The sequence below is a fragment of the Lipophrys pholis genome (genome assembly GCF_963383615.2).
Source record: "Lipophrys pholis genome assembly, chromosome: 1".
NCBI classification, from domain to species: Eukaryota; Metazoa; Chordata; class Actinopteri; order Blenniiformes; family Blenniidae; genus Lipophrys; species Lipophrys pholis.
Window position 1 is genome coordinate 3,555,160 of NC_137635.1, and position 24,775 is coordinate 3,579,934.

At 42.0% G+C, this 24,775-nt stretch overlaps 1 protein-coding gene across 1 annotated transcript in view; it reads right to left on the reverse strand.

Moving 5' to 3' along the window:
• Positions 1-24,775, reverse strand: part of adam12a (ADAM metallopeptidase domain 12a) — a 79,857-nt gene that overhangs the window by 17,904 nt on the left and 37,178 nt on the right. The window contains exons 4-11 of the mRNA XM_080484718.1: positions 20,327-20,405; positions 16,527-16,603; positions 14,006-14,192; positions 8,903-8,968; positions 8,348-8,419; positions 7,712-7,881; positions 6,256-6,340; positions 4,192-4,340 (exon numbers count right to left, since the gene is read on the reverse strand). Coding sequence (XP_080340844.1) covers positions 4,192-4,340; positions 6,256-6,340; positions 7,712-7,881; positions 8,348-8,419; positions 8,903-8,968; positions 14,006-14,192; positions 16,527-16,603; positions 20,327-20,405 — 885 coding nt within the window. The remainder of the gene's footprint in view (positions 1-4,191; positions 4,341-6,255; positions 6,341-7,711; positions 7,882-8,347; positions 8,420-8,902; positions 8,969-14,005; positions 14,193-16,526; positions 16,604-20,326; positions 20,406-24,775) is intronic.

Below are 24,775 nucleotides of genomic sequence, written 5' to 3' on the forward strand. Positions count from 1 at the left end.
CCTGCAGTCAGTGTTTGACAGTTGGGGCTGGAGCCTCCGAGGTACTGCAGTTGATGCTTGATAAAGTAATCACTCAGACTAAGCTGCTGCAACAGCCAAACAAGGCTTTAATGGGTCTGTGGGAGGTCTGTGATAAAGAATTATTTCCAGGTCTATCTGAGGCCTCTATGACATGCCCCACACTGTGATAATACTGCAGTGATGGTGGCAGTCAGACAGCCCTGCTGCTTCAAAGAGCAGGTGAACTGTGACGGATAACCCATATTTTAGGAGATTGAGAGGAAATAACTTCCACGCAAAGACTTTAGAGATAAATTAGAAAGGAATTCCTCACAATTAAAAACCACCAATCACCAAACACCAATCAAGAAGTGAATTCGATCGGCTGTCGTTTCCAGTAATGCATCTGCCGACACGTTTTGAAGCGTTTTTGAGGAGCATTTTTTGGAAAAAATATAAAGAGTGCCAACACTGGCTGGGATTCTGACTTCAGAAGACCCTGATCTTATGGCACCAAATATGAAAGAAGCCAAGTCAGAGTTCGCTGTGACATCTGTGAATAAGATGAATATTTTATACTAGAAAAACACAGTTACTTCATTTAGGGTTTCATGGATTTCACAGATTCTTTTGTTGCATGTGGAGCCGGAGCTCTCGACGATGGCATGAGGTGATATGATCTGCTGTTGGCCTGAAGTGCCTGGCAGTCTGGCCCGTGTTGGACATACTGAAGAGCATTCACACTTTAATTTCCCCATGGACCCAATTAAACAAGGCATACTAGAGAGTTCCTGTTCTTCAGTGAGGCACAGGTCACATTTCCATTCCTTGGACTCACTTTCTGTGATTCCTGATGATTTCATGACAAGCGAACAATATCGGCCTCTGTCATATTGTGATACGGAAATGCAGTCCTTATCTTCCTCGGACAAAATATGGACTAAACATCTGCTCAGGTTCTGCACACATCCATTTCTTTAACCACAGTTTACGTATAGCAAAGAGACTTTGCCACATAACTAGAGTCATTAATGTTCACACATTCACAGCTTTCTATTCAAAGTGACAAAATAAACAATAACAATAAACGCCCGGATAATAAGTCTATTTTGCCTGAATCACAGTGCAGTTTGTCAAAATCTATGGTAAAATGAAAGATATTCTTTGTGTGAAACGCCACATAAAAAAAAATACACGGTATCCAATTTTAACCTTGTGGTTGAGTTGGCATGCAATTCGCCCTTCTATTATGCTCAGATATCTTTTCCCTAGATTTGTTAACAATTCCAGAAAATAACTTTTTGTTGCGACATTGGAAAGAAAAAAAATGCCGAGGAAAGAACTAAGCAGAAAAATCTTCTCAATGTTGATCATTGAACCTTTAGATGGCACACAAATAAATGGAAAATAATGTGAACCGAAGACTGCACGACTGCAAAAAGATGGATTTCTTTAGTAGATCTTTGTGCCCATAAGTGTGTTGTTGTCCATGTCGCCAGAAGGAATTCATTTTCTGTCTGTGTGTGTGTGTGTGTGTGTGTGTGTGTGTGTGTGTGTGTGTGTGTGTGTGTGTGTGTGTTCCTGCATGTGTTTTAAAGAGATGTAATCTCAAAGGATGAGAAACACCAGCCTGTTCACATTTAGACCAAATAAGGATGGGTGGTGGAGGGTGGGGTGGGGGTGGGGGTGGGGGGTCATTGAAAAGATGGATGGAGAGGGGGACACAACAATTGGCCGTGACCAGCTTGAACAGGAAACAAGCACCCTGTGCAGATGTGCAGCTGGCGTTGGGACAGCTTGCATTTTTACAGCTACACCCCCCCCCCCCCCCCCCCCCCCCCCCCCCACACACACACACACACAGAACACACACAACACCCCAAACTTCCATAATAATGATAAACTGAAACTCATGATCTATTTTGAGTAATTCTTGGAGTCCCCACAAGGTCAGATCAGCTCAACCTGTTTATATGTATTAATGGTGCTGTGCTTGTAGAAATCATGTGCTCTATTCCAAAAAGCACACACACATTTGCTTCAATTAGATTTTTTTATTAATTGTTTTGTTCACGTATGTTTTTACCGCTCTGTATCTTAGTTGTTACTCCAGTGCTTTTATACCAAGATATACTTACCAATTTAGTGATTTTGTTTTTGGTTTTATCTTTTCTGCTTTCATTGATGTGAAGCACTTTATCTTTGTCTGTGAAAGGTGCCATTTAAAGAAGTTTGACTTACTTTCTTACTTACTCGTCTAACAAGAAATATAACATCAACAACAAAACAAAAAAACAGCCCACACAGAGTCCTTCAGACTGGCTGAGAATTGATGTTTGTTGTTTTGTTTTTTTTCGTTCCACTGCTTACAATTATGGAATGAAGAGGCAAATAATCAGTGGGCCTTTTGTACCAGCTTCTTCACATCCCGGCTTTACGTCAAAGATTTCTGTATGATCACACTGAGCTTATAAAAACCTGGTTTTCTGATTGGAAAAACATGGCCGTCCCTTTTAGAACAATGGACATCATTGAAGTGATTGCATTGTGTGTGTGTGTGTGTGTGTGTGTGTGTGTGTGTGTGTGTGTGTGTGTGTGTGTGTGTGTGTGTGTGTGTGTGTGTGTGTGTGTGTGTGTGTGTGTGTGTGTGTGTGTGTGTGTGTGTGTGTGTGTGTGTGGCAAAATAACATTCTAAATCCTCACACTACCTCAGAAAAAGTCATATGCTGCCGCGGATCTGGAATTAATGGAAGAATCAGACAGGAATGGAGAGTTCCTAAAACATCCTCATTTGAATGTATTGCTTTCCTAATCCGGGATTAAATACCACAGCAGCAATATGGTACAATAAAGAGTAGTAGAGAGGATTATTTTGAAACCAAGGATTAGATTATTTCTTTCTTTCATCTGCTGGAATGGAAATACACACTCTCCGCGGGGAATCAAACAATGCAGAATGTATTCAGATCTTATTTGGTTTCTCTGCTGTCCAAATTTAGAACAAACAACGTTCTCCACACTTGGGGAAGTTCATCACTGCTGCGAGATGAAGATCGCTTGAGGAAAAGGTGGCAGATTTTCCCTCCATATAAGTGTCTCATAGACAGTTTTCAGAGGTATTTAACTATTTAAAAGGAAGAGATTTTCCAACATTAAAGTTGCATGTATAATAAAGAACAGCATCACTCAAACTGGCTATAAGAAGGGGAGAACCGTAGGGACAGAAAAAATACAAGAAAAAAGTACAACAATTTACCTTTAACTTTACTTCATTCTCTATTTTCATGGTCATTTTGTTGCCATTTTTTTGGACAAGTGTGTGGTCAGGGGTATCCATGATCAGGGTTGAAAATAAATCTACATCTTTGTGCTGTTTTTTTTTTTTTGTTCTTTTTAAAGTATATAAATAAAAGTAGTAGTTTCCATGTTTTTCATGGGTCTGGTCCAAACCAAATACGAAGGGGATGTTTCCAGCATGAACACCAGTCAGAGGCTCCCACAGACCACAGGACCTTGGCTGGAGCGGATATACACCCCGACGTTTCCACCCAGAGCATCCTGTGCATCTGCTCGGCCCGACGGCGTTGCAGTCCAGGGCGAGCAATTATTTAATAGCTGCGAACTCAGTTGTTGATGTGTGTCTGACTTTTTGAGGGGTTGGCGTTTCAGTAAGTGCTGTTTCTGCTGCTGTTTTTGTGGTACACACTTGTCTCCTTCTTCTGGAGATTGACTGTATTATGTCGGTCAGACTGTGCCGTCTTGGCCATGCACTGCCACTGAACCATTGACTTCCCATTCAAAATGAGTCACATTGCCTGAGGACATTAGTGCAGCTGTTGGATCTGCCATAAACCCAACGGCCCAACAGCTAAACGGCATCATTTGCTTACTGCTCAGCAGACAATAAATTACAAAGGGAGAGCATGAGGAATAATATTTATGTAAGATCACAATCTGGGGTTTCTGAGACACTCGTATTTAACAAGTGAGTAAATTAATTCAAAGTGAATGATGGCGTGACATCATGGTGATGTATTTTTAAATGGTGTTGGAGTTAGACGTGAAGTTAAACGAGCTGAAATAAAACCCAGAGAATAATGGATATTGCAGTAAGATAAAAAAAAAGAAAGAAAAAAGGACTCATCTATCTTGCAGATTTATTGACTCGTAATTGTCAAACTAGACACTCACCCTGTGGAGGGAGTCATGATGCAGCCGCCGCGGTCCACAGTCACCCTGCAGCCGCAGCCCCTCTCCGGTGTGTCGTGGTTCATTCCAAAGTTGTGTCCGAGCTCGTGGGCCAGAGTGACTGCCGCGCCCAGGGGGTTGTCTGAATGGTCCTGCAACACAAGATCAATCAGACAATTTGAAATGTCATTTTACCTCACGGGCACTTACTCTAAAAACTCTTTGCATTACAAGTCTGATTTATCTGTGTATTTGTAGGCGAGACACGAAGCCACAGGCAATCAGATTTGTACAGTTTGCAGTTTTTTTTTTTTTTTTTGCAGTAACAATACAAACAGCTAATTAGGAACAGACATTTCTGAATACATACTCTGAGGGAAATACAAAATTAAAAAAGAAAAGACATTAATGCAAGCCAAATTGTTACTCCCTAATGGACAAACTGGCGAAACATAACTCAGAACAAGTGAGCATAATTGCATGTTGCCAAGATTAAACACAGAGTTCTGCTGGATCGGTGCTTATCAGAGCGTTTCCTCTGTTCAGCACCGTGGCACTGAATCTGGAAACGAAAGCAAACTGGAGGCTGTCACCTACAGCTCTCTCTGCAAAAACTCTGACAGAGCAAGATGAGCAGCTTCATCGCCACAAATGAAGACATCCTACAAGCAAAACTCGTGAATCGTTTGGACGACAGAGAAATAAAAAAAACTCTTAAAAATGACAAATGACACTGGCAAAACAATCACCCAAAAACAGTCAAAAAAGCCAAAGTGACACACTGAGCAGAGGCTGCTGTTGGATGAATATTTCCTGCAAGATGTGTAAAACATGAACACACGAAGAGGCTGCATGAATAATGTAAGGGAGGAGGCTATCAGCTCTTCGTGGATTCAGTGCTGTATGTAAGAGCACCTTGCCTCTGGAGCCTTCCGTCACTGTGCATTATTCAGGAGAGCTGTGCAAGTCAAGACTCAGACTGATGAACTGCTCTGCTGGGGGCTTTTGAAAATAACGGTCATCAGCTGTCAGCGCTGCGATCCAAATGCACTGCCTTGGATTCAGCCAGTAAACTCCGATCCCGTTTTCCTGGAAGAACCTAGACACATTCGCCAACAGATGAGGCTGAAATGCTCGGGAGGGCACTTCTTGCCACTGTCTGTTTTGTGTTACGCCACACCAATTAAATTAATGCAACAATCAGGTCTGGTGTAGGAAGATTCCAGGTGCCTGCGAATGGATGTTAAAGTTTTTTTTACTGTCTGGAAGTATAGCAGTGCCACCCTTAGGGAAAATGTAGCTATTGAGTTTAAAGGTGGGGAGTAAATCAGAGGACACGGCCGGGACAAGAAAGCTTTGATTTGCCAAGCAGAAGTGTGTGTGGTTTGAGATTAACCATTGTCTGCGATTGGAAGTATGCGTATGTACATTTCTATCATCATCACCAAGTCCTCACTTTCCCATCTGTGAGGATAAGAGTGAAGAACCATCTGGGGAGTAACAGTAAAAAAACAACCTTACCAGCCAGCAAGGCCCCAAGACAAACAGTCACTCGCACACAGTATGAATAAAATAAGGGCACAACTTGTGCAAAAGCAACATTGCTGAGGCGCATAGTAGTACGGGGTTCCAATTACGACAAGGCCCTGCGTTTTCGTTCAAGCAGCAATATGCTGCGCCCTTAAATTCACTTGTCTGTTGCACCTCATTAAGAAGCTAAGGTCTTCACTTGCGCAATCAATACACATTCTCATTAATCAGAATAAAGCAGAGGGCACCATGGATACCCTCACTTGGCCTTCCTGGAAAAAAGAAAAAAAAACGTAGCAATGTCTGCGTCCTGAAGTTAAGTTGATATCAACTCTGGAATCCTCAGTTCAACTCTCACACAGGAGACTCTGGGAGGGAAGTTGAGAGTATTACGTTAGACGGGAGGGAGAATGAGGCAAAGAGTGAAGGGTGGGAGGAATGAATATGTTTGGCCTCTGTTGAGAAAGCCAGAAACACAAGAAGCGCTTGTTTACTTCAGGATGGACTGAACAGATGTACACGCGTCTTTCCACGTACCATGACGATTCCTCCGGACTGCTCTGCCGTGCACATGCTCATGATGGGCGCCATACCAATAGTGGTGCCCTGGAAATACACTCCGCTAAAAAAAAAGAAAAAAAAAAGAGGATCATAATTGGTTATCATATCTTCTTTGTCTATATTAGTAGCCTGGAGAGTTTATGACGGGTAGTAATGCTGAATCACCTGTGACTGCTGAGCAATGTTTGGAGGACTGCAGGGGTTGATGATGCAAATGTGCAGCAGCAGCTGGTTAACATTTCAAAGCCAACATATTTTAAGTTTAAGACCTTGCTACATGAGCAGGGAACAGTTCATTGGTTTCTAATTAGGCCCGGACGTCAAATTGCCTTAAGCCTTATTGAACAACAAGTTTGTCCTCAGCCATGGTGATGATTTCAGCCTTTGCCATGGTGCATTATTGCAGATGAAAAAGGTTAGGGTTACAAAAATCAGCGACAAGTTAAAATATGTGGATAAAAATACAAAAGAAAATACTAAAAACCCCAAGTCACATAAATAAAACGGAACTGTTCCTTGTAAAGTCCATAGGATGAATAGATAATTATATATGCAAGGCTGAGACTCTCTACATTCAATTCAACTACAACCTGGTTGGTTTATTACAGCAGGAATCATTAAGAAAAACTATTCTTTTTCTGAAAATTTACCACTTTTCCATTGGGAAGTTCCCAGTTTGACAGACGTAACTCCCCCACTTGGAAGTGGGAATTCAGAGTTACTCATTAACAAGATGACACAAAGTGGTTTACTCTGTCAAAAAGCAAAGTTCAACGTACTGACCTGCCAACAAATAGAAACGCAAATGCACAACAAATACCTTTTCTCTAGTCATTTGTCGAGTCTTTGAAAACGCCTCTCTGCTTTAGCTCCAATCACACTGGCACCAGTAGCTGAATTGTTTGTCTAACAAATGCTCCCTTTCTTTGTTGTTTTGTCTGAATTCTTTTCTAAAATGAAAGAGGTGAGAATAATTGTATAAAAAGCCAGACTCCTATCTCATTTACTTTTCATCCTTTTCTCCCACTCGCATAAATAATGAGCAGCAGATATATATATATATTTATATATTTTTATTTTTTAACCAAATAGTGTCAGGTTTGTTTAGTTTTTTACCAATATCTGAAACATGAACCCACTTTGTCATTTAAATCAAGATCACTTTTAGTAGTCACTTAAAAGACACATTTATTAATAGTTTGCTCCCGTTTACAGGTGGAGTCAAAGCAAGTCATTGCATATTAATTTCTATTATCTCTAAACATTGAGTGGCTTAAAAACAGTAAATGACAATCTCTCTCTAAATGATGGATTTAATTTAATGTATTTAAAATGCCAAAAATGATAATTCGACTGAATTGTGTGATCTTAATAGCTTGAGAAATAAGAGTCACACAATTGCTCCGTCCGTGTGATACTATAATCGAGCTACCTGATGAGCTGTGCGTTGTCATGTGGCTTCTGAGGCAGCAGCTTGACCTTCCTCCAATCCAGGAACTCGTGCAAGGTGGTGAAGGGGTCCTGAGTGATGGGACACTTGTCCACGTCACTCCACACCTCCAGGCCCACTAGGGCCACACGGATATTCAGAGCCCTGTAGAACTGGGAGTCGAGGAGGAGGAGGAGGAGGGTGGTGGTGAGAGAGAGAGAGAGAGAGAGAGAGAGAGAGAGAGAGAGCTATGGTTTCAGGGAATGAGCTTAAAGCAATTTCTTTCTCTGACATTTCTGTCACTCTCCCCACCGGAGATTATCTTATAAAGCCCAAAGGCTCTAAAATAGTCAGTTCAAATCATTAAGGTCTCTGACCAAATCCTCAAACATTTATCAATGTGGTCGTCTTCTGCATGAATACATTATATTTTGCTTCTGTTTTATTAAAATGCCACCCGCTGCACAATCTATTACACTGGCGTCTTCACAACATTTCTCGGTCGAGTTATGAAATTGATCATCCATTCATAATCCAATCAGCCTCTGCTCGCGGGTCGTTTAATTCCCACCATGCTTGATGTGACCTCTAATAAATCACATTCCAACATTGCAATGCTCCTTTTGATTCAATTGTTACCTTGTCCACATAATTGGCGATCTCAGCCAGCCGCTGCTTGACCTTCTCCATGTCCTTCCCTTGTTTCTGAAACTAAACAAGCAGGCAGAACCACGTAAGTAGAGAAAGAGGTGTTTCGCCACGGAGATTGTTTATTATCATCACGGTAGACAGTATTCGGGAGCTCAAGAAAAGTCCTGTCACTGCCACCGCCGCCGCTGCTGCTGCTGCTGCCATCATCAAAGAGCTCCTCAGCGGAGCTCAGGCTACAGAGATAACCTCAACCACCTTGTCTTATATCCAAGCATTTATTCAGCCTCTGCTGCTTTAAAAGCATGACATTGACCCTTATGTCCCATGCCAGTGAGAAACAATTTCTTCCCTTTGCACACTTTGGGATAGTAAGATTTGAGGGCGCGTACATGAAAGAGCCGTCTCATTTGTGAGTCAAGTGGTCAAATTATATATGCAGGAGGATGAAGATGGACAACAGCTCATCTTATCAGTGTCTCCAGGGGACAGTGGGAGGATTTATGAGGAAGGTGAAGTGTGCAAGACCGTACGACCTCTGCTTACCTCTCTGTTGTCAGCCACGATGATCAGCTCCACGTACTTGGTGGTTGTCTGGGCATGTCGCTTATGCTGCCAGAGACAAGAAAGAGAGCAGAAAGATGGAGGGAAGGTGAGACGGATGTAAGAGAGAGAAGGCGAGAGAGGGAATGGAGGGTGGAAATGACAAAGTGATAAACCGGGAGACAAAAAGAAATCCGTGAGGAGAGTGCGATACAGAGCGAGAAAGAGCGAGGAGGGAGAGAAAAGGACATTAGGAAGAAGCACTTAACTGCAACTCGGTGGAAAGGGCAGCCTAAATTTAGCAGGTGGCTGCTCGGCATGGCTTTTCACCTGAACTACACTCGACACAAAAGCCGGCAGAAAGGAGAGTCAGAACAAAGCAATCAGCTCCTCTTCACGTCTGACCCGACGGGAGCGGCGGGGGTCACACGGACCTCTGATAGCACTGCGGGAACCCACTTATTAACAAATAAATCACTGTTTTTAAACAACGCCGTTCACACTGCTAGCATGCAGCGCTCCACGCTCGCACTCCCTGCTTTTCATTTCCAATTTCAAAGAGATAGCCGAGGACTGGTTTGCGTGGTGACCTCACGGCGACAGAGGGTACGGAGACGGGAGTCTGCAGCCCATGAAGTCGGAGCCACATGCACTTCAGTTTCAGTCAAAAAAAAAAAACAACAACATGCATTTGAGGCCAATTGGTAAATCTGGATAGATGAAGATAATAAGTTTCCATTCAAAAGACAAATTCTTTAAAAGAAACAATGGATAATTTTGACCACATCAGCAAAAGTGTGGTAGTCTTAGCCAACAGAACCTTAAAGCTGTATGACTCCATTAGAGTGATTAAAGAGAAATAAAAAAAAAAGAAAATAAATCTGTTTGGTTGCTCCTTTTTTAAATCTTTTAACAGCAAATCATTTCAACATGGACCAAAGACTTGGTAAGTTCTCACATAAGATGCTCCTCCCACCACAACTGAATGAGGAATCTAGTTTTTACGTAATCGTAATGCATTTCACGTTGTCAGAATGTGGAACAGCTGACAAAGTTCAGTGGTAAATTGGGCCATTTCCTCAATTTTGAAAAAAAAAACACATCTAGTTGTTTCAAGGAAATAAAAAAGAATAAATCTTGTGATATGAAATGGAAGGGGAAAAATGGAGAATGACAGAAAAGTAGAAATTAAGGTGAAAGTCAAACTATAAAGAGGTGAGGTTGGGACAATTCCCAAATCAAGAGAAATACGGCCTCTGGCCACGAAGCACATGCTACTCGCACGCTGTGTTGGGAACCTACTCATTTTCACCACACGTGGAGCTAGAATCTGTTTCACCTGCACACACAAACGACACACACACACACACACACACACACGCATGCATGCACATGCTCACTCTTTCCCCTCGTACACTTGCAGATCCTATACTATCCTGCTGGCTAAGGGTTCTGCCTTCACACCATGGCCCCCTTTCAACCTGAGCCTCTTTATCCTTGCTGGCATGGCAGCCTGGATCCTCTCTGCTCTTATCTGCCTCCTCCATAGATAAGCCAGGATGGGCAGTGTGCTCTAAATGCACCCTATGGTGATTACCAAGTGTCGAGGAGGCCACTGGAGAGGACAATCGCATGAACACGATGTTCAGTCAACTCAGTGAAGAACATCCCTCTTCTTGAATTCAATCCAGTGAGTTATGTCTGAATTTACAACAGTCATTTTACAGCACATTTGTCTCCATAAAACCACGAGTGAAACTGGAAAATACTGGCGTCTGCAGCCGATAGATTTATATTAAAAAGCTCGACTATTGATATCGTCATATATTTTTTAACATCCTTCTAAATGTTTAAAGCCTCCAGTTCACAGAAATGGCAATGCCATGAACAAAACATTATTCCTCCTCCTTCCTTCTCAGCCCTTGCTTTACGCAGCACGCCACAACCGTTACTAAGTAAATGAAAGGTCCAGCCGGCTGGGAGTCGAACCAGGAAATCTGCTGCGCGGGGCATTTTAGTCGAGTGGACCGTTGCGATTAGATATTTTTCCCCCATAAACAGCTCAGCTCCCACAGGTCAAAAGTGAAATTCCAAGCTCTAACTCTGCAATTTAGTTTAGGCTAGTATCCAACTGTTCACCTCCCCCCCCCACCTCTCTCTCCTCAGTCTATATGTATTAAAGCCCACTTCGGAAATGATCCCTCCATGTGTGATGGTCTGCATCAGTAATGCAGGATGAACCATTGCACCATTAGAAACAATGGAGATTTGCAGAAGCTCACGTTGATGATGTGCAGTTTTCTTTGAGGCTGGCATCATATCTCCCCTTCTCTAATCCATCCGACTCGTCATATGGGGCACTCAGCCAACAAGCCTCTTTATCTTTAGACCCTCGAGCAGGGACACACTGGAGCTTATCAAAGCAGCGGCGCACACCTCAGTGCTCCTGTGTAACACGCTGAGGTGAGCGTGCTCGCCTGCCGCCGCCGCAGCAGATCAAGACTTTATGTTCTCACTTTCTGCTCTATCTCCTCTTCGCTACTCACAAGATTTCCCATTTCAAAGTCATTGTTTACCATATTTGCTGGGAATGGTCATCAACATGTGACAAACATTTAAATCCCAAGTTAAAAGAAGGAAAAAAAACCCAGAAATTTTTTTTTTTATATTTTTCACATAAATCCTGCAATTGTGGTCAAATGGTTTGTGCACATTATCCTGAAACTGTTGAAATATGATAACTAAGAGCAGCTGTATTTCAGTGCTTTGTTTTGTTTTACTGGCTTTTCTTTCTCAGGGAAGTCATTTGCTTTGTGTAGAAACAAGACCACCCTCAACACCACCCTCAATTATTTTAGTTTTTGCTTCGCTGTTGTCTTTTTCCTTAGTTTCTACACGTTGTTGTGCACCCGTGTCTCTTGGTGAATTGAAAGGTATCGTTGTTTGATATTGAATGCTTTGAATGCATTCAGCAATAACTTCCACACACACGGGAGGGGGGGGGGGGGTGGGTGTGTGTGTGTGTGTGTGGGGGGGTGGGGGGGGGGGGGGGGGGGTATTTGGGTATACCGTATGACGGGTATTTTATTTTTATGCCATAGGTATGGGAATGTTTGTGAGCTAATTATGTTGATTTGTCATTTTTTGCTCTTGTTCCCAGCACATAATAATCTGTCATATGCTTGACCGGCGGCTGGATGGACGGAGAGATGAAGGTTAATAAGATTATAGAGTAATGGGTAGTTTAATTTCATTATATGATGTGATACTGACAAAATAAAATGTATGGCCATACATATGGAAGTCAACCATAATTCACTAATGTGTGGCATGACTGCGAGTTCAGAGCTAAATGTATGCCAGGGTGAGAGGCATTTTTTTGGTCCAGTCCGCTGCCGAAGAAACTTTATTCACGAAGCAGTGGAGATAAAACATTATCCCTCTTTTTCTCTCCAAGCAAATCACAATCTGTTTATGAAAATGGTTTCAATAAAAGCAGCCACTACAATCATCAGTATAAACGAAGCTCCATAATGAAATACTGAGAGAAAAAAAAACACCTAAGAACGAATGGATAATAAAAAAGTCAATATTGGGAGGGTGTTTCAGCCAACATCCCCACATGTTTGGCTCGTCTCCAACATTGATCTCAATCTTCCACCTAATGAAATAATTGCAGAAGTAAAAAATCTGTTTCAGATGAACGGAAAATCCCTCAAACAAACATGCAGCGTCAGTATAATAGTATGGTTTCTTCCCCACCCATCGAGAGTTTGAAGTTTGTGTTTCTCTGTGCAGCCTGGTTTAATCATCATGTTTGTCCACCAGCCATCACCGCTGAGAGATCACTGGAGTCTGTTTTCCACCTGCCGGTGCTCATCATCTTTGAAGATATAACACGGCTGGTGTGTGAGACTCCCCAGAGCCATGCGCATGTGCTTTATCTCTGTGATCGGTGGAGTGGGGTTTCTCAACAGTAATCAGTTTCATTCTGGACAGGTCCTGCTGGTGGCCTTATGTACGAGCCGGCAGTCTGACCTCACACTCAGAGCAAACGTTGCCACTTAACAGCCAAAGTACAGTCCACAGGCATTTATCAATGCTCCTGCTCCCCATATAACCCAGAGCGCTAATGGATGCCGTTAGATCAGATGGATGGAACGAGTGAATAATTCAACAAGTAGCTGCTTCAAAAATGTAAAGCAAGCCACTTGCCAATATGAAAACTACAAATGAGGGTAAGGGTGAGCAATTTCTTTATATTCTCTCCAGTCAGACTCGCGCTACAATAAGAACCATCAAGCTCACACAATTCTCATTGTGGCTGGTTCATAGACAATTTTCTCCTTTCAAAGTCTCTTCAAAGAGCGGCGTTGTTAAAATCCCACTGAAACACCGAAGTGTGAACAAAAAGACAAGCGCAAGCAAATTGCAGACACAGAATGTTAGTGATTCATTGTACGAGTCTTAAAATAATGCCACTGAAAACAACATTGTTTACCACAAATAAATGTATTTATCTGGGATTAAACCCCGCTGCGAATGTGCTCTAACCCAATAATGTGTTGGAAATCTTAAAATACTGCAAAGAGAGAGAGCCTATCACTATAACAGTAGCTTTGTGCAAAGGTTAATGTCAATCTTCAACACCAGCATCATAAGTAGACAAAATCCATCCATGAAAAATGTTTATGAAAACTGTATATTGATCACACTCACTAGAGCATTCACAGAGGTATGGAGTCTATCGATTTCCCTCCCGTGGCCGGTTTATAACCATCTAGATTAAATCAATCTGGCCTGCTGAAGACTCTGCAAAGCTGAAAATGGCTGATGTACACAGAGTGAAGCCTAAAATAAATGTTGTTGTTCATCCACCTGATTTCATCATTTCATTTGTTAGAAGAAAAGATTTTATTCGCAGACATAGATGCATAAATCCCTTTGCTTAAATTGACCTTTATTACATTTCCTTCCCAATTTCTTCAGTCATTCATCCTGAATGAAAGCACGATATAAAAGAAAAGTTGAGAGTACGAAATCACACTGTAAAGAGGCATTTTACTTGCAGGACATGTAAACATGTGAGGAGGTAAATGAACTTACCCTTGTGCTGAATGCTCTGAATGGACTGCCGTCTTCATGTGCGGAGGGATACGATATGTTGAAGTCATGGCCGCAGGTGCCAGGAGCTAAATTGAGGTGTTCAGCCGTGTAGATCCAGTGAGTTCCATCCGAGCGATCAGTACAGGGCTCCAGCACATAAGATCTGTCTCCAAGAGATATAAAACCCCTGCGGAAGGCAGGTGAGGTTCATAGAGGTCCGAAACAAGCGCTCGGAAACTGAACAGATATGTGGCAAAAAACGGGAATTTTAATTTTTGAGCTCAATTGGCTGAATAAAAACTGACCCTGACTGATGTGTTGCATCCTGTTATGACTGGATGGGAAGATAAATCATCACTAATAGACTCAAAGGCTTTTTTTTTCTTCGAAAGATGAGTTCTACAATCATGGCATCTTTCGTTAACCTTTTCTGGACTTTCTCGTGTTTTGAAAGTGACTTCAGCATCCTCCTGCAGTGAGTCTGGATAAACTGCGAGAATCTGCACAATATTCACAATGACACGAACTCGCACTAAACCCAGCCGTCCTCCCAACATCTGAGAGCTGTCAACCAAACCAGAAACCGTCTGCGAGAGCAGGTCAAACAATGTGTAGCTCTCCCCGTCAGAAAAAAGAAGTGCTATTGATCTCCGTTTGTGCAGACAGGTTGCAGGAAGACCAAAAAATAAGAAAGAATATTCAACCAAGGTCAACCGCAACAGCACCACAATAGTTAAATCTTTCTGCAGAGGGTGCAGATTTTTGGCTGGTTTATGAAAACATTTCTGACGGTGTCCAATGATACTGCTGCAGCCATTACTCCTGTTTGACATTTGCAAACCGAATGTTTCCAACACTGTAACTCCCCACTTGTTGAAAGCCCCGACTGCATTTAAGTTTCCAGCTTGTCAACAGCTTACATACGCGGTCCTCTCAGGTTACTCATGCAGAGAAATTTGGCGAGAAAAATGAAATGATAAGAGAGGTTTTTGTGACTAAACTTTCCAGATTTCATATCGCATTGTTAAAAAGTGCTTTACAATAAAATCCTCAAAGTGTGGGTAAATGACATCAACTACAATAGGCACAGAAAAAGCTGAAGAAATAATGTAAACATTCATGTTTAGATTAGAATTCATGAAAAACCAAGTTCTTTATGTGACTTAAATATCAAAGTTTTTCTTGAAGTTGGTTTCATAGTGGGTGATGTGCCACCCAATGACTTTAAACTACACCTTGTGCATGAGTTGGAAACGTAGGTTAAACACTCGATGTGTTTTTACTCTTAATCACAGCAGGGATGTCAGTGTAAGTATACGAACTGTAATACATCTTATTGAAAGATGTGCCAGTTATTCTTTGTGAATCATTTAATGTGCAGTTTATTGCCCTTAGTCCATTATGAGTTATTGTGTTTCAGAACAAACGTTTCAGGGAAAGACTCATATTTTGATCAGATTGTGGACGATACGGTTGGCCGGGACTTGATTGTCCCCCTGAAGCTCTCTTCCAGGGAAGGCCCACCGCTAGAACCTCATCCAATGCAGAAGCCACAAACTGCCAGACTGCATCTTCCTTTGATTTCATCCTGGTAAAAGGAGGTTTCTTTTTTTTCTTTTCTGCTGCTTACTTGTGTGAAAAGACATATTTTAGCTTCCTCCAACAATCCGCAGCACTTTATGGCACAGAGTGGAGGTTACCAGTCCACCACAGAACAAACAGTCACACACACACTCACATCCATCCTATGGGTAATTTTGGAGTGACGAGTTACCTCAAATGTATGTTTTTGGACTGTGGGAGGAAACCGGAGTACCCGGAGTACCCCCCACCCACCCACCCACCCACACACATTCTCGCCATGAGACTAGAGGGCTAAACACTACTTCACTGTGCGGCCGAGAGACACTAAGATCAGCAAATATCTAAGATGGGTGGATGGATGAAAGTTTGACTAAATTAGTAAGTAGCTAAAAACCTTGCAATCATCTAAGTCTCGGCCCATTTCGAGGCTTTTTTCATGTCGAAAACGGAACCAGACCTGCACATGAATGCAGTGGAATTTTTTTTTTGGCTTATTTGAGACACAATATGAATCAGAACAATCAGTCTCAACTTCTCTTGATAGAATCTGGTAAAAATAAAAGGCCAGATCAACAAAAAATATCCGAGTGATTTTACACAAGCACATTGTATACCATAAATATTTGCTGATTAGTCGCGTGTTTGAAAGAAATCTGTCTCAATAAAAAGGCTTTCACCTTGATTTGCAGTTTGCTTATGAAGACAAGTGACTTGTCTCGTACTTAATTTCCCTTAAACTCCATGAGATTTGTCAAGAAATAAGTTAGTTCCTATGAGGCGGAGGGAGAGACGATTTCTTTGAGCTTCAGGGCCATTTCTGCAGTTTAAGACTAAGGCCTTATGAGGTGACACCAGAAGTGGAAAAAGTGTTGGAAAAAAAGTTGAGACCAACGGGACTGTTGTGACAAAACTGACAAACAGAGGTTGACACACTTACTTAATCCCAGCACAAGCACTCAAGCTGACATCTGAGTTGACATGATCCTCCACCTCACCATGATAGAAGCAGTTCGCCTGAGGGAGGAGAAATCAAAGGACTTGAGGATTTAAAATTCAAGACAGCAATAAGAGGACCAGCGAGTTTTAAGTTTGAGAATAGTTCAACCACACCAACCCCGGGTGATAGCTGTGAAATATGAGGATATGAGGGAACTTTCTTTTGCCCGGTAAGCAGAAGCCATTCTGGTTCATCACCACAGGCTAATGACAGCTGAAATCTGACTCTACGTTTCACATTTCTCAGCACAAGCTTTGCTTTCCATCACATTCCCAGGTACCCACTTTCATGGACCACCTGTCAAGCCGCAAGTGGGAGAAAAGAAAGTGAATAAAATTTTTCTATTTTTTTTTTTAAACTCCATGTTTATTGAAGGAGGCCTGGCGGCAAGAGGGCGGGCAGGAAGCTTCTGGTTTAGAGTGAAAACACGCCGCGCTCAGGTGAGTACTGACCGACGGGTCGTTTTGCCACCCTGTCCTGGAAAACAAGTGAAATGTGCGAGTTTCCCCACCCTACTTCCACCGTTTCCAAATATAGTGTGCAGGCGGTGCGCTGCAGCCTCTCTCAAGGTGGCTGAGTTTGCATGCTCGGCACTTCGATAGGTTCCCAGTATTAAAGGACAATTCTTGCTTTATCTTGCATCACAGCATTTCCTCGCAGTAGTTTTGTAACGCTAATCCGCCATGTTTCACTTTGGACAAGATCAAGTTGAAACGGCCTCGCTAAAACGAAGTGTTGCCATCTCACCGTCAGTGCGGAGGCTTAAAGCGGAGTATCATTTTTGCATGTAAAGCTTTGAAAGAGCCACGTTTAAAGCTGCACTTATGAATATATGTATATCTGAAATGGATTCAATGACTAACTAATGTGAAAGGGTTCAGCCGTAGTGACAAAACCACAGAGAGTTTTCATTTCTTAGCAGCGAGTCTCTTTCACAAATGAATTTTGGACTTGTGTTCATTTCGCTGCCAAAAAAAAACAAAACTTCAAATGAATGCTAATGCTGCTCGCTGTCTGTCGGGTGCATAATTAGGCAATATCTTTTCAAACACGTCCGCAATGATGATGTGTCAGCGGCGTGTTTACAAGTTGTTCTGTTGCCTCCAAAGCGGTCAAAAATAAACATTTCCTGTTTACTAATGAGAAAATAAAGAAGGGATATGCGAGGGTTTAGGGAGTGTACGAAAAAGCAGTGCAAGCATTCACTTCTGTGGGCCGTGTGGCGAGAACGAGCCACTGTGGGGTGAAAAGGTGCAAAGACAGAATTGCACACAAGAAGAAATGTGAAATTTCAGCTTAGCAGGGAGGAGCAGGGCTGGATTTAGTACACTGAGTTAATGCTACCACCTCATGTTTCTTTGATGAGATCATGACTGTGATGCATTGATATAAGGGGATATGAATAGACTTTTTGTTTCTAAGGTTTCTGCGGAGAGAAAAGTGCTTACGCATTCATATCTGAAGCAAAGTAGATTAATGACGAATATCCTGATTACTGCAAGAGGCAACCCGAGGTGTGAACAATAGATTATTTATCTTAACCATGCATTCATTATTCGGAGTTAACTCTTTATGTCATATCCCCAGTAGACGGCTTTTGTTACTACACATGGCTCTTATTTACTGCATTGCACGTGCAGACTAAGATTTAGTGTAAAAAAAGGGAGCGAGGGTTTGAAACAGACGGAGGGAGTGGGACTCATACTGGAGTCACTCCCAACAGCACCATGCTTTTGACACACAACTGAACCCACAAGATCCCCTACCCAGATCACTATATCAGCCTCCTCCCCGCCGGCATGACAAATAAATTAACAACGGATCAGTCTCAAAAAATCGGGTTGTTTCCAGTAAAGAGATCCTCCCATGAAGAGCTGGCTGTAGTCATGAGAGAGGAATGAGAGGTGGGACGGAGGTCGACCATGAGCCCTGCACCCAGGTACTCCTGCTTGTGCAGCCTTTTGTCTTAACATCTACGCAAGCATCACACACATATCATTCATCATATACGTGATAGTATATAACCCATAGGAGTGTTAATCTACTGTACACATGTATTGTTTGCAATAGCATGTATGTGTTTATATGAATAAACAGTAGTAGTGGCAGCTTATTTTTATTTCATTAATTGACATAAAACAAAAAACAAAAAAAACTATTTAATTTGATACAAAACAAATGTTTCCATGTTTGTACATAAGCTCTGCTTAAATCGCCCGTGAAACTAAATCAAACTGATTGGCTGGATGGACGATTTGAATAACTTAAGAGTATGTATCTAAGTAGATGGAGCGTGTGTATGTGTCTACATGTAAAATATGAATACCGCTTGTGTATATATCCCATTTTAGTATCTTGCTATAACAATACGTTAAAATATGTTGTCTACTGCTACTAACCAAACATAGTTATTGTAGTTAACAGTGTACACCTTTAGCAGAGCGCGTCGATCTGTGTCTCTGTAACCATCCTGGCTGACCAGCCCTAACAGCTCCTCCATTGTCTTCATGCTTTGGAATGGCTGCGATTCTGGTGGACTGGCCAAGCCCCACCAGTGATGGTCCAGCTCTGTCTCACGGCACTTTCAAATGGAAAATATTGCTCATTTTGCCGTTGGGATTGGACAGTATCAAATTACATTAATCTCCTCTTTTGTGGATTTCAGCTCTCAGTCAGTGAGGGATTTCTGTACACAGACCTCAGACTATGTTTATTTTTATGCTTTCTTGGTATTGGAACAAAAATTAGACACGTAATTGCTTCCCCAAACTGCACATGATCAAACCGCTGAAACAAAGCAAGCTGGTACAGCCATAGAAACTGATCCACGTGTTTTCGCCTCTTTCATTATGGCGTACTATATACTGTGATATCCTTTCTTTCTTTACACCTCAGAATAACAGTCATTCAGTAATGGGATATTTATGGATCCACAGAACATGCTTTCCTATGATATTTAAAAGCAGGACATATTTCACTGGAGGAAATCCAATTGAGCACAATGAGTAAGAGGAACATTCATCACAATACTGAGGCAAGAAACATTAAGTATAAGAAAAAAAACAAAAAAACCTGGCACTGGAAATGGGCAAAGCCGGTTTCTGTGTACGCTCTTCACTTTGACCTTAATTAGGACTTCCAGTTGATTGAAAAAAAAAAAAAAAAAGACAAATTATTTCACATATATAATTCACATAAATTTGCATTCCCCAATATACCGGCTCATAAGAGCAATGGAAGGTGTTGAATATTTCACTCTCCGTGTGACTTTGGAAGTGCACTTAGATGTTCACTAATTCAATAATTTCTTGGCAGACCTGCAGAGCAAACCACTTTTAGGACGGTTTTAACCTTATCTATTATTAAATACATGAGCGGCTCCTTAAAATGGAGGCTATTCTTTGACCTCTGTTCGCCTTATATTCCATCAAATATAAATCTACCTACCGAAAATGGACTCACTCTCGTACACAGCCATCTTTGAGGCGCAAGACTGTCTATTTCCAGGTGGTGTGAAAAGTGAGATTTTACTGCAATATCAACTTTCCTTTACCTTCCCGCTGACCTTAACGTTAGCACGATGAAGCAGAAGCTGTCCGGAGGAAGAGTTTCACAAAAGACTACGTTTATAAAAGCCGCAGGGCAGATGGAACCCAGGAAAATGTCACAAACTCAAAGATCCTAAGTTTATTATATCACCTTTAATAGGAGGAAAACAGTAAAATGAAATAAACACTTACCGTGGTGTTGTGAGGGCCTATGACCGCACTGCCATCTTCCAGGTAATGGGTTTCTGTATAGTTACTTGTGAACAGCCCCCTAGGAAAGAAAGACAACAAACAATCAGAAGTGACCCGAAGGAAAAGAAAAGGAGGACAATAAAAAAAAAAAAAGAAAATCAATCACAATATCTTAAGCCAGAGCAGCAAGAAATATAAACAATGTGATGAAGTTTAAAACGTAAACCTGCTTTAGGATGACAATAAAAAAAAGAACCATGCGGCTGTAGACACGAAGAAAGAAAACAGCTTTTTCAAGAGAAGGCTGAAGTTGATGCTTTCTTGTGAACCATTTTCACACGGCGGGCTCACACTGAGAAGAAGCAGTCAATAATAATCCATAGCTCATTCTGAGCCACACAATTGAACAATAATTAGATCTCAGAGAGCAGACAGGAGCGAGTAATGTGCAGATGGACGTTACAACTTGGAAATCATCTCAAGCTTCTGATGAAATAACAAAATTCTGAGTCTTTTAGTTTATATGATCCCAACAGGTCATTTAAATCAGTGAAGTGGGGAACGAATGTGGCTGAAGCTATCTGAGGAGCTATGATTACATGTGTCAGAAACCTTCAAAATGCCTCACCAGGAGATTATTTTGAGGTTATTTTCTGCTCTTATTGAGCTGAGATGAGAGTCAAGACTAAAAAAAAAAAAATGACAGTAAGGGAGTCTAATGGAGAAATCACAACAGAGATCTACAGCTGTGGTTTCCAACCAGGAGCTCCTCAAGGGGGCGCCGGAGATCAGACGGGGTGTTGTTACTCCAAACTTGTTGAAATTAAATTCAGGTTTGTGTGTCCAGCAGCATTTGCCTTCACTGTAGCGTCTTGGGGAACCAGAATTTTTTTCTTAGGGCTGAATTGTACCCACTGGCTGAAAGTATGTGTTTATAGTGGTATTTACCACACGTTTTTTCAACATTTACTACCTGGGTTCCAGTGTTCGCTGGGATGGAGTAGGTATCGCTGTAATGGCCCGTATGTTTTGGTATTGACAAAATATCGAGCTATTGTGGAGAATCTTAAACGTTAATTATTCATTTTCACAGTCACAGCTAACTTCTTTCTCTTTGACAGCAAAACAATTTTAGATGCAACCATGAACACACTTGTTTATCATAAAAAAAACATATTTCAAACAATTTAACCAAATATCAAGTATGGACTTGAATTTCTTGATTGAAGTAAAATATACACTTTTACACTTTTTGAGTTCAAAAATAATTAAAATACTGCGCGGGCAATCCAAAGATTTTCAAGAGAATAACATAAAGAGAGTTCTTTTGTTTGCTATGGAGCATTTTTCATGTTCATATTGGTTCAAACATCACTGTGTGATCATTTAAACCTCATCGAGTTCACAGCCTGTACTATTCTTGAGGAGCCATTTGCTGTCAACACCATAGATTTTGGTTTTTAGTAGCTTTGTAATTTCACACTGGTCACTTACTGCACAGAAACACCCGCCCAAACCCTTCGTGAAACAGCAGCCCACAAAGATTCCCGAGCCTCCTGTGACCTTTTCAAGCCCGCGTCCGGCCGTTACAAGGTGAGTGCACGAAACAGCCTCTGGGCTGTGCTGCCCTATCCTGTTCCGTCACCAAAAAGTAGAAAAAAAAGCTGTGCTGGTATGCTGGATGCCCTTCTCAGCATCAGAGGTCACAGAGCACGGCGCTTTCTCCGAATGACGATCGGTCGAGGCGGAGCGCGGCTCGACAGAGGACAGAAATCAACAAATCGTGCGTGAAATTGATGCAGACCCCCTATTGGGTTGATTATTACAACACGAGTGTCTGCCTTTGAATTTATTATTTGGACAAGCCTGTCCTTAAAGTGTCATGTACCGTACACGCAGCGAGCACATGTACAGTATTACTCTCCAGGACAACAGCAGATGGTTGGCTGGTGCTAATCCACAGCCGAGGAACAAACCCCAGCAGGCAGCTGGATTCTCTTACTGACCTCACTGCTGACAACCCAGCTGGGAGTTTCAGCTGTAACAACCTGGGGAGGGGGGTTATTTTGTTTGGGAGCTGTCAGCATGAGACACAATGCTTCCCCGCCCTCTCGTCCTCCGCCGAGCCAAAGAGCTGGTAATAATCATTGGATCAAAGTGAGGCCAAAGAGTGGAGAGAGCCAAATAAAATGATGTGTTTCTTCGGTCTTAATTAGGTCTGCGCTCTGCGTTGGACACACAAACTCAACATCTGCCCACAATAAGACAATCCAGTGTGGTGAGTGTGAGTGTGAGCGTGCATGTGTCTGCCTTGCTGTTTGCTTATAAGAGCTCGCTGATGGAGGAACATGTTGCAAACGACCATGTGTCATCCATATGTTTTTTTTTTTTTTATCTCTCTCTTTCAATGAATGACTGAGTTTAGTCTCTCCCTCAAGGACACTTCAGGGAGACTCACAGGAATTAAAGCTATAAAATTGAAGTCACTGCAGGACATCTGATAAAATGTGAGAAGATTACAACAAATATATTTGCCATGGTCACGAGATCCTGCACAAAAAGAATAGTTTTTGCTCAGATTGTGACAGTGTTCAGATTTTACTGTTTCCAGCTGAGTCACTCAGACTTGCCTTGGGGGGGGAGGATAATTGACTGCACCAGCAAGGACAGTTTTCCAAATAGCCCCTGCATTCAACTCCATTCAGACCGCGATTGATTTCAGTTAATCTGGATCTGACCGAATGGAGACAATTAAGAAAGTCTCACATCTCTGTCTCGCATATTAGCAGTTCAGCTCGCTTCCCAGCGTCAGAGCAGGCAATACTTACCTGAGTTAGAGCAAGAAGCCATATCCAAGGGTGTGTTCACATTTGTGACATTTGGCTCCGGGTAAAATGAAACCTGGTTTGTTTACTGCATTGGTGTGGTCTAGATCTGGAAGAGTGAGCACTGCTATCCACACCCTGTCGTGCACAGAACAAGTGAGCTGAGTGTGTTTTGAAAAGCTTGCAGATGTTGTGCTGATGCACGTCTGAACAAAGAGCCGTCAATGGACCAAACACAAGACATGGGAGACCATAAAAGCTCTGATTCCTTACGGTTTGCTGTAGATGACGCGCCAAACAAAGATTACATCTTATTGGCCGCTGGTTAATTCTCGGTTGATACAAAACCCCTCTGCAATAATCCAGCATGCATTGTGTTAGATATAGCACACCAAACACCATCGTTGAGGACGTTACATTGCAGGATGTGTTTTTGTTCACACTGTTGGTCAGAAGTCCAAAATACCAACTTTTCTCGCTTATTTCATCTTCGGTTTGGATCTGTACTGGTACTGCTCTGCAAGTGTATCTGACATTGCACAATGATGACACTGCTGGTTACAAAACTGCAATAAATTATATTATTAAAAAAAATTATAAACCCAAGCAACAAGAATATAAAAATAGTTATGATGCGGTGGATGACTAGAAAAACTTTGTATTAGCAAGGCTGCAATTTTGGAAGATATCCATTCAACTTCACTACTAGAATGGCTGCGAATTAGTTGTTTCTCGCCATTGAGATTAAAAGTGCAAGGAAGGGATTTTAATGACCTAAATAAAGTTGGAATAATCAAAGGAACCAAAGACCTATTTCCAAAGTTGGCATTTGATCGTTGTTTTTAAAGGCAGTCTTTAAAACCTATCCTAATGAACTAGAACATAATGAAATATAGAAGAAAAAAAATAAAGAGAACACACAGAAAAACACAGATGATGAATACCATCTGCAAATAATGAGTCATCGACATTCACACACATACAGAAATTCTTCTGTAATGTAGCTCGCCTCCGCTCCATACGGAGCCACCACCGCGTCATGCGACTGACTCAACACGCCACCCGCCCCAAATGGCTGCACAAACACGCTGTTTATCAATCAGGGAGAAGTTAATGAGGCATAGGGGAAGGGAGAGGATAAAGGGCTTGAACCCCTTCTTTTAAAATTCATTACCCACAGGACGGGCCTCCGGTCGGCCCGTAGCGTGACTGACAGGGAGTCGGTGCCGAGGGAGAGGCATTGTGAGTCAACACCATTACACATTCCTGCTAATGCCGCACTCGAACCCCCCCACTCCCCACTCCCCACACACAAAGCGCTGCAAACCCAATATTCAAACTAAAAACCACAAAACCGATTCAAGATGGGTAGGCAGGTAAATGTCGCTGAGTTTGGACGACTGTTGTATAAACTGGTTTTCCAAGCACAGGAAACAATCTCAGAATCTGCTACAGAGGTTCACATAATTACAGCTGTCACAGTTTCATCTTGCGACACCGTCCTCGAATAACTTTCTGAATTTACATTAGAGTCGGATTTTGGCTGACAGAAGATTTGACAACGCAGGCGGAAGGACAATGAAGTCACTTCAAGCTAATCCCGAATGGCAGCAACTAAATGTCA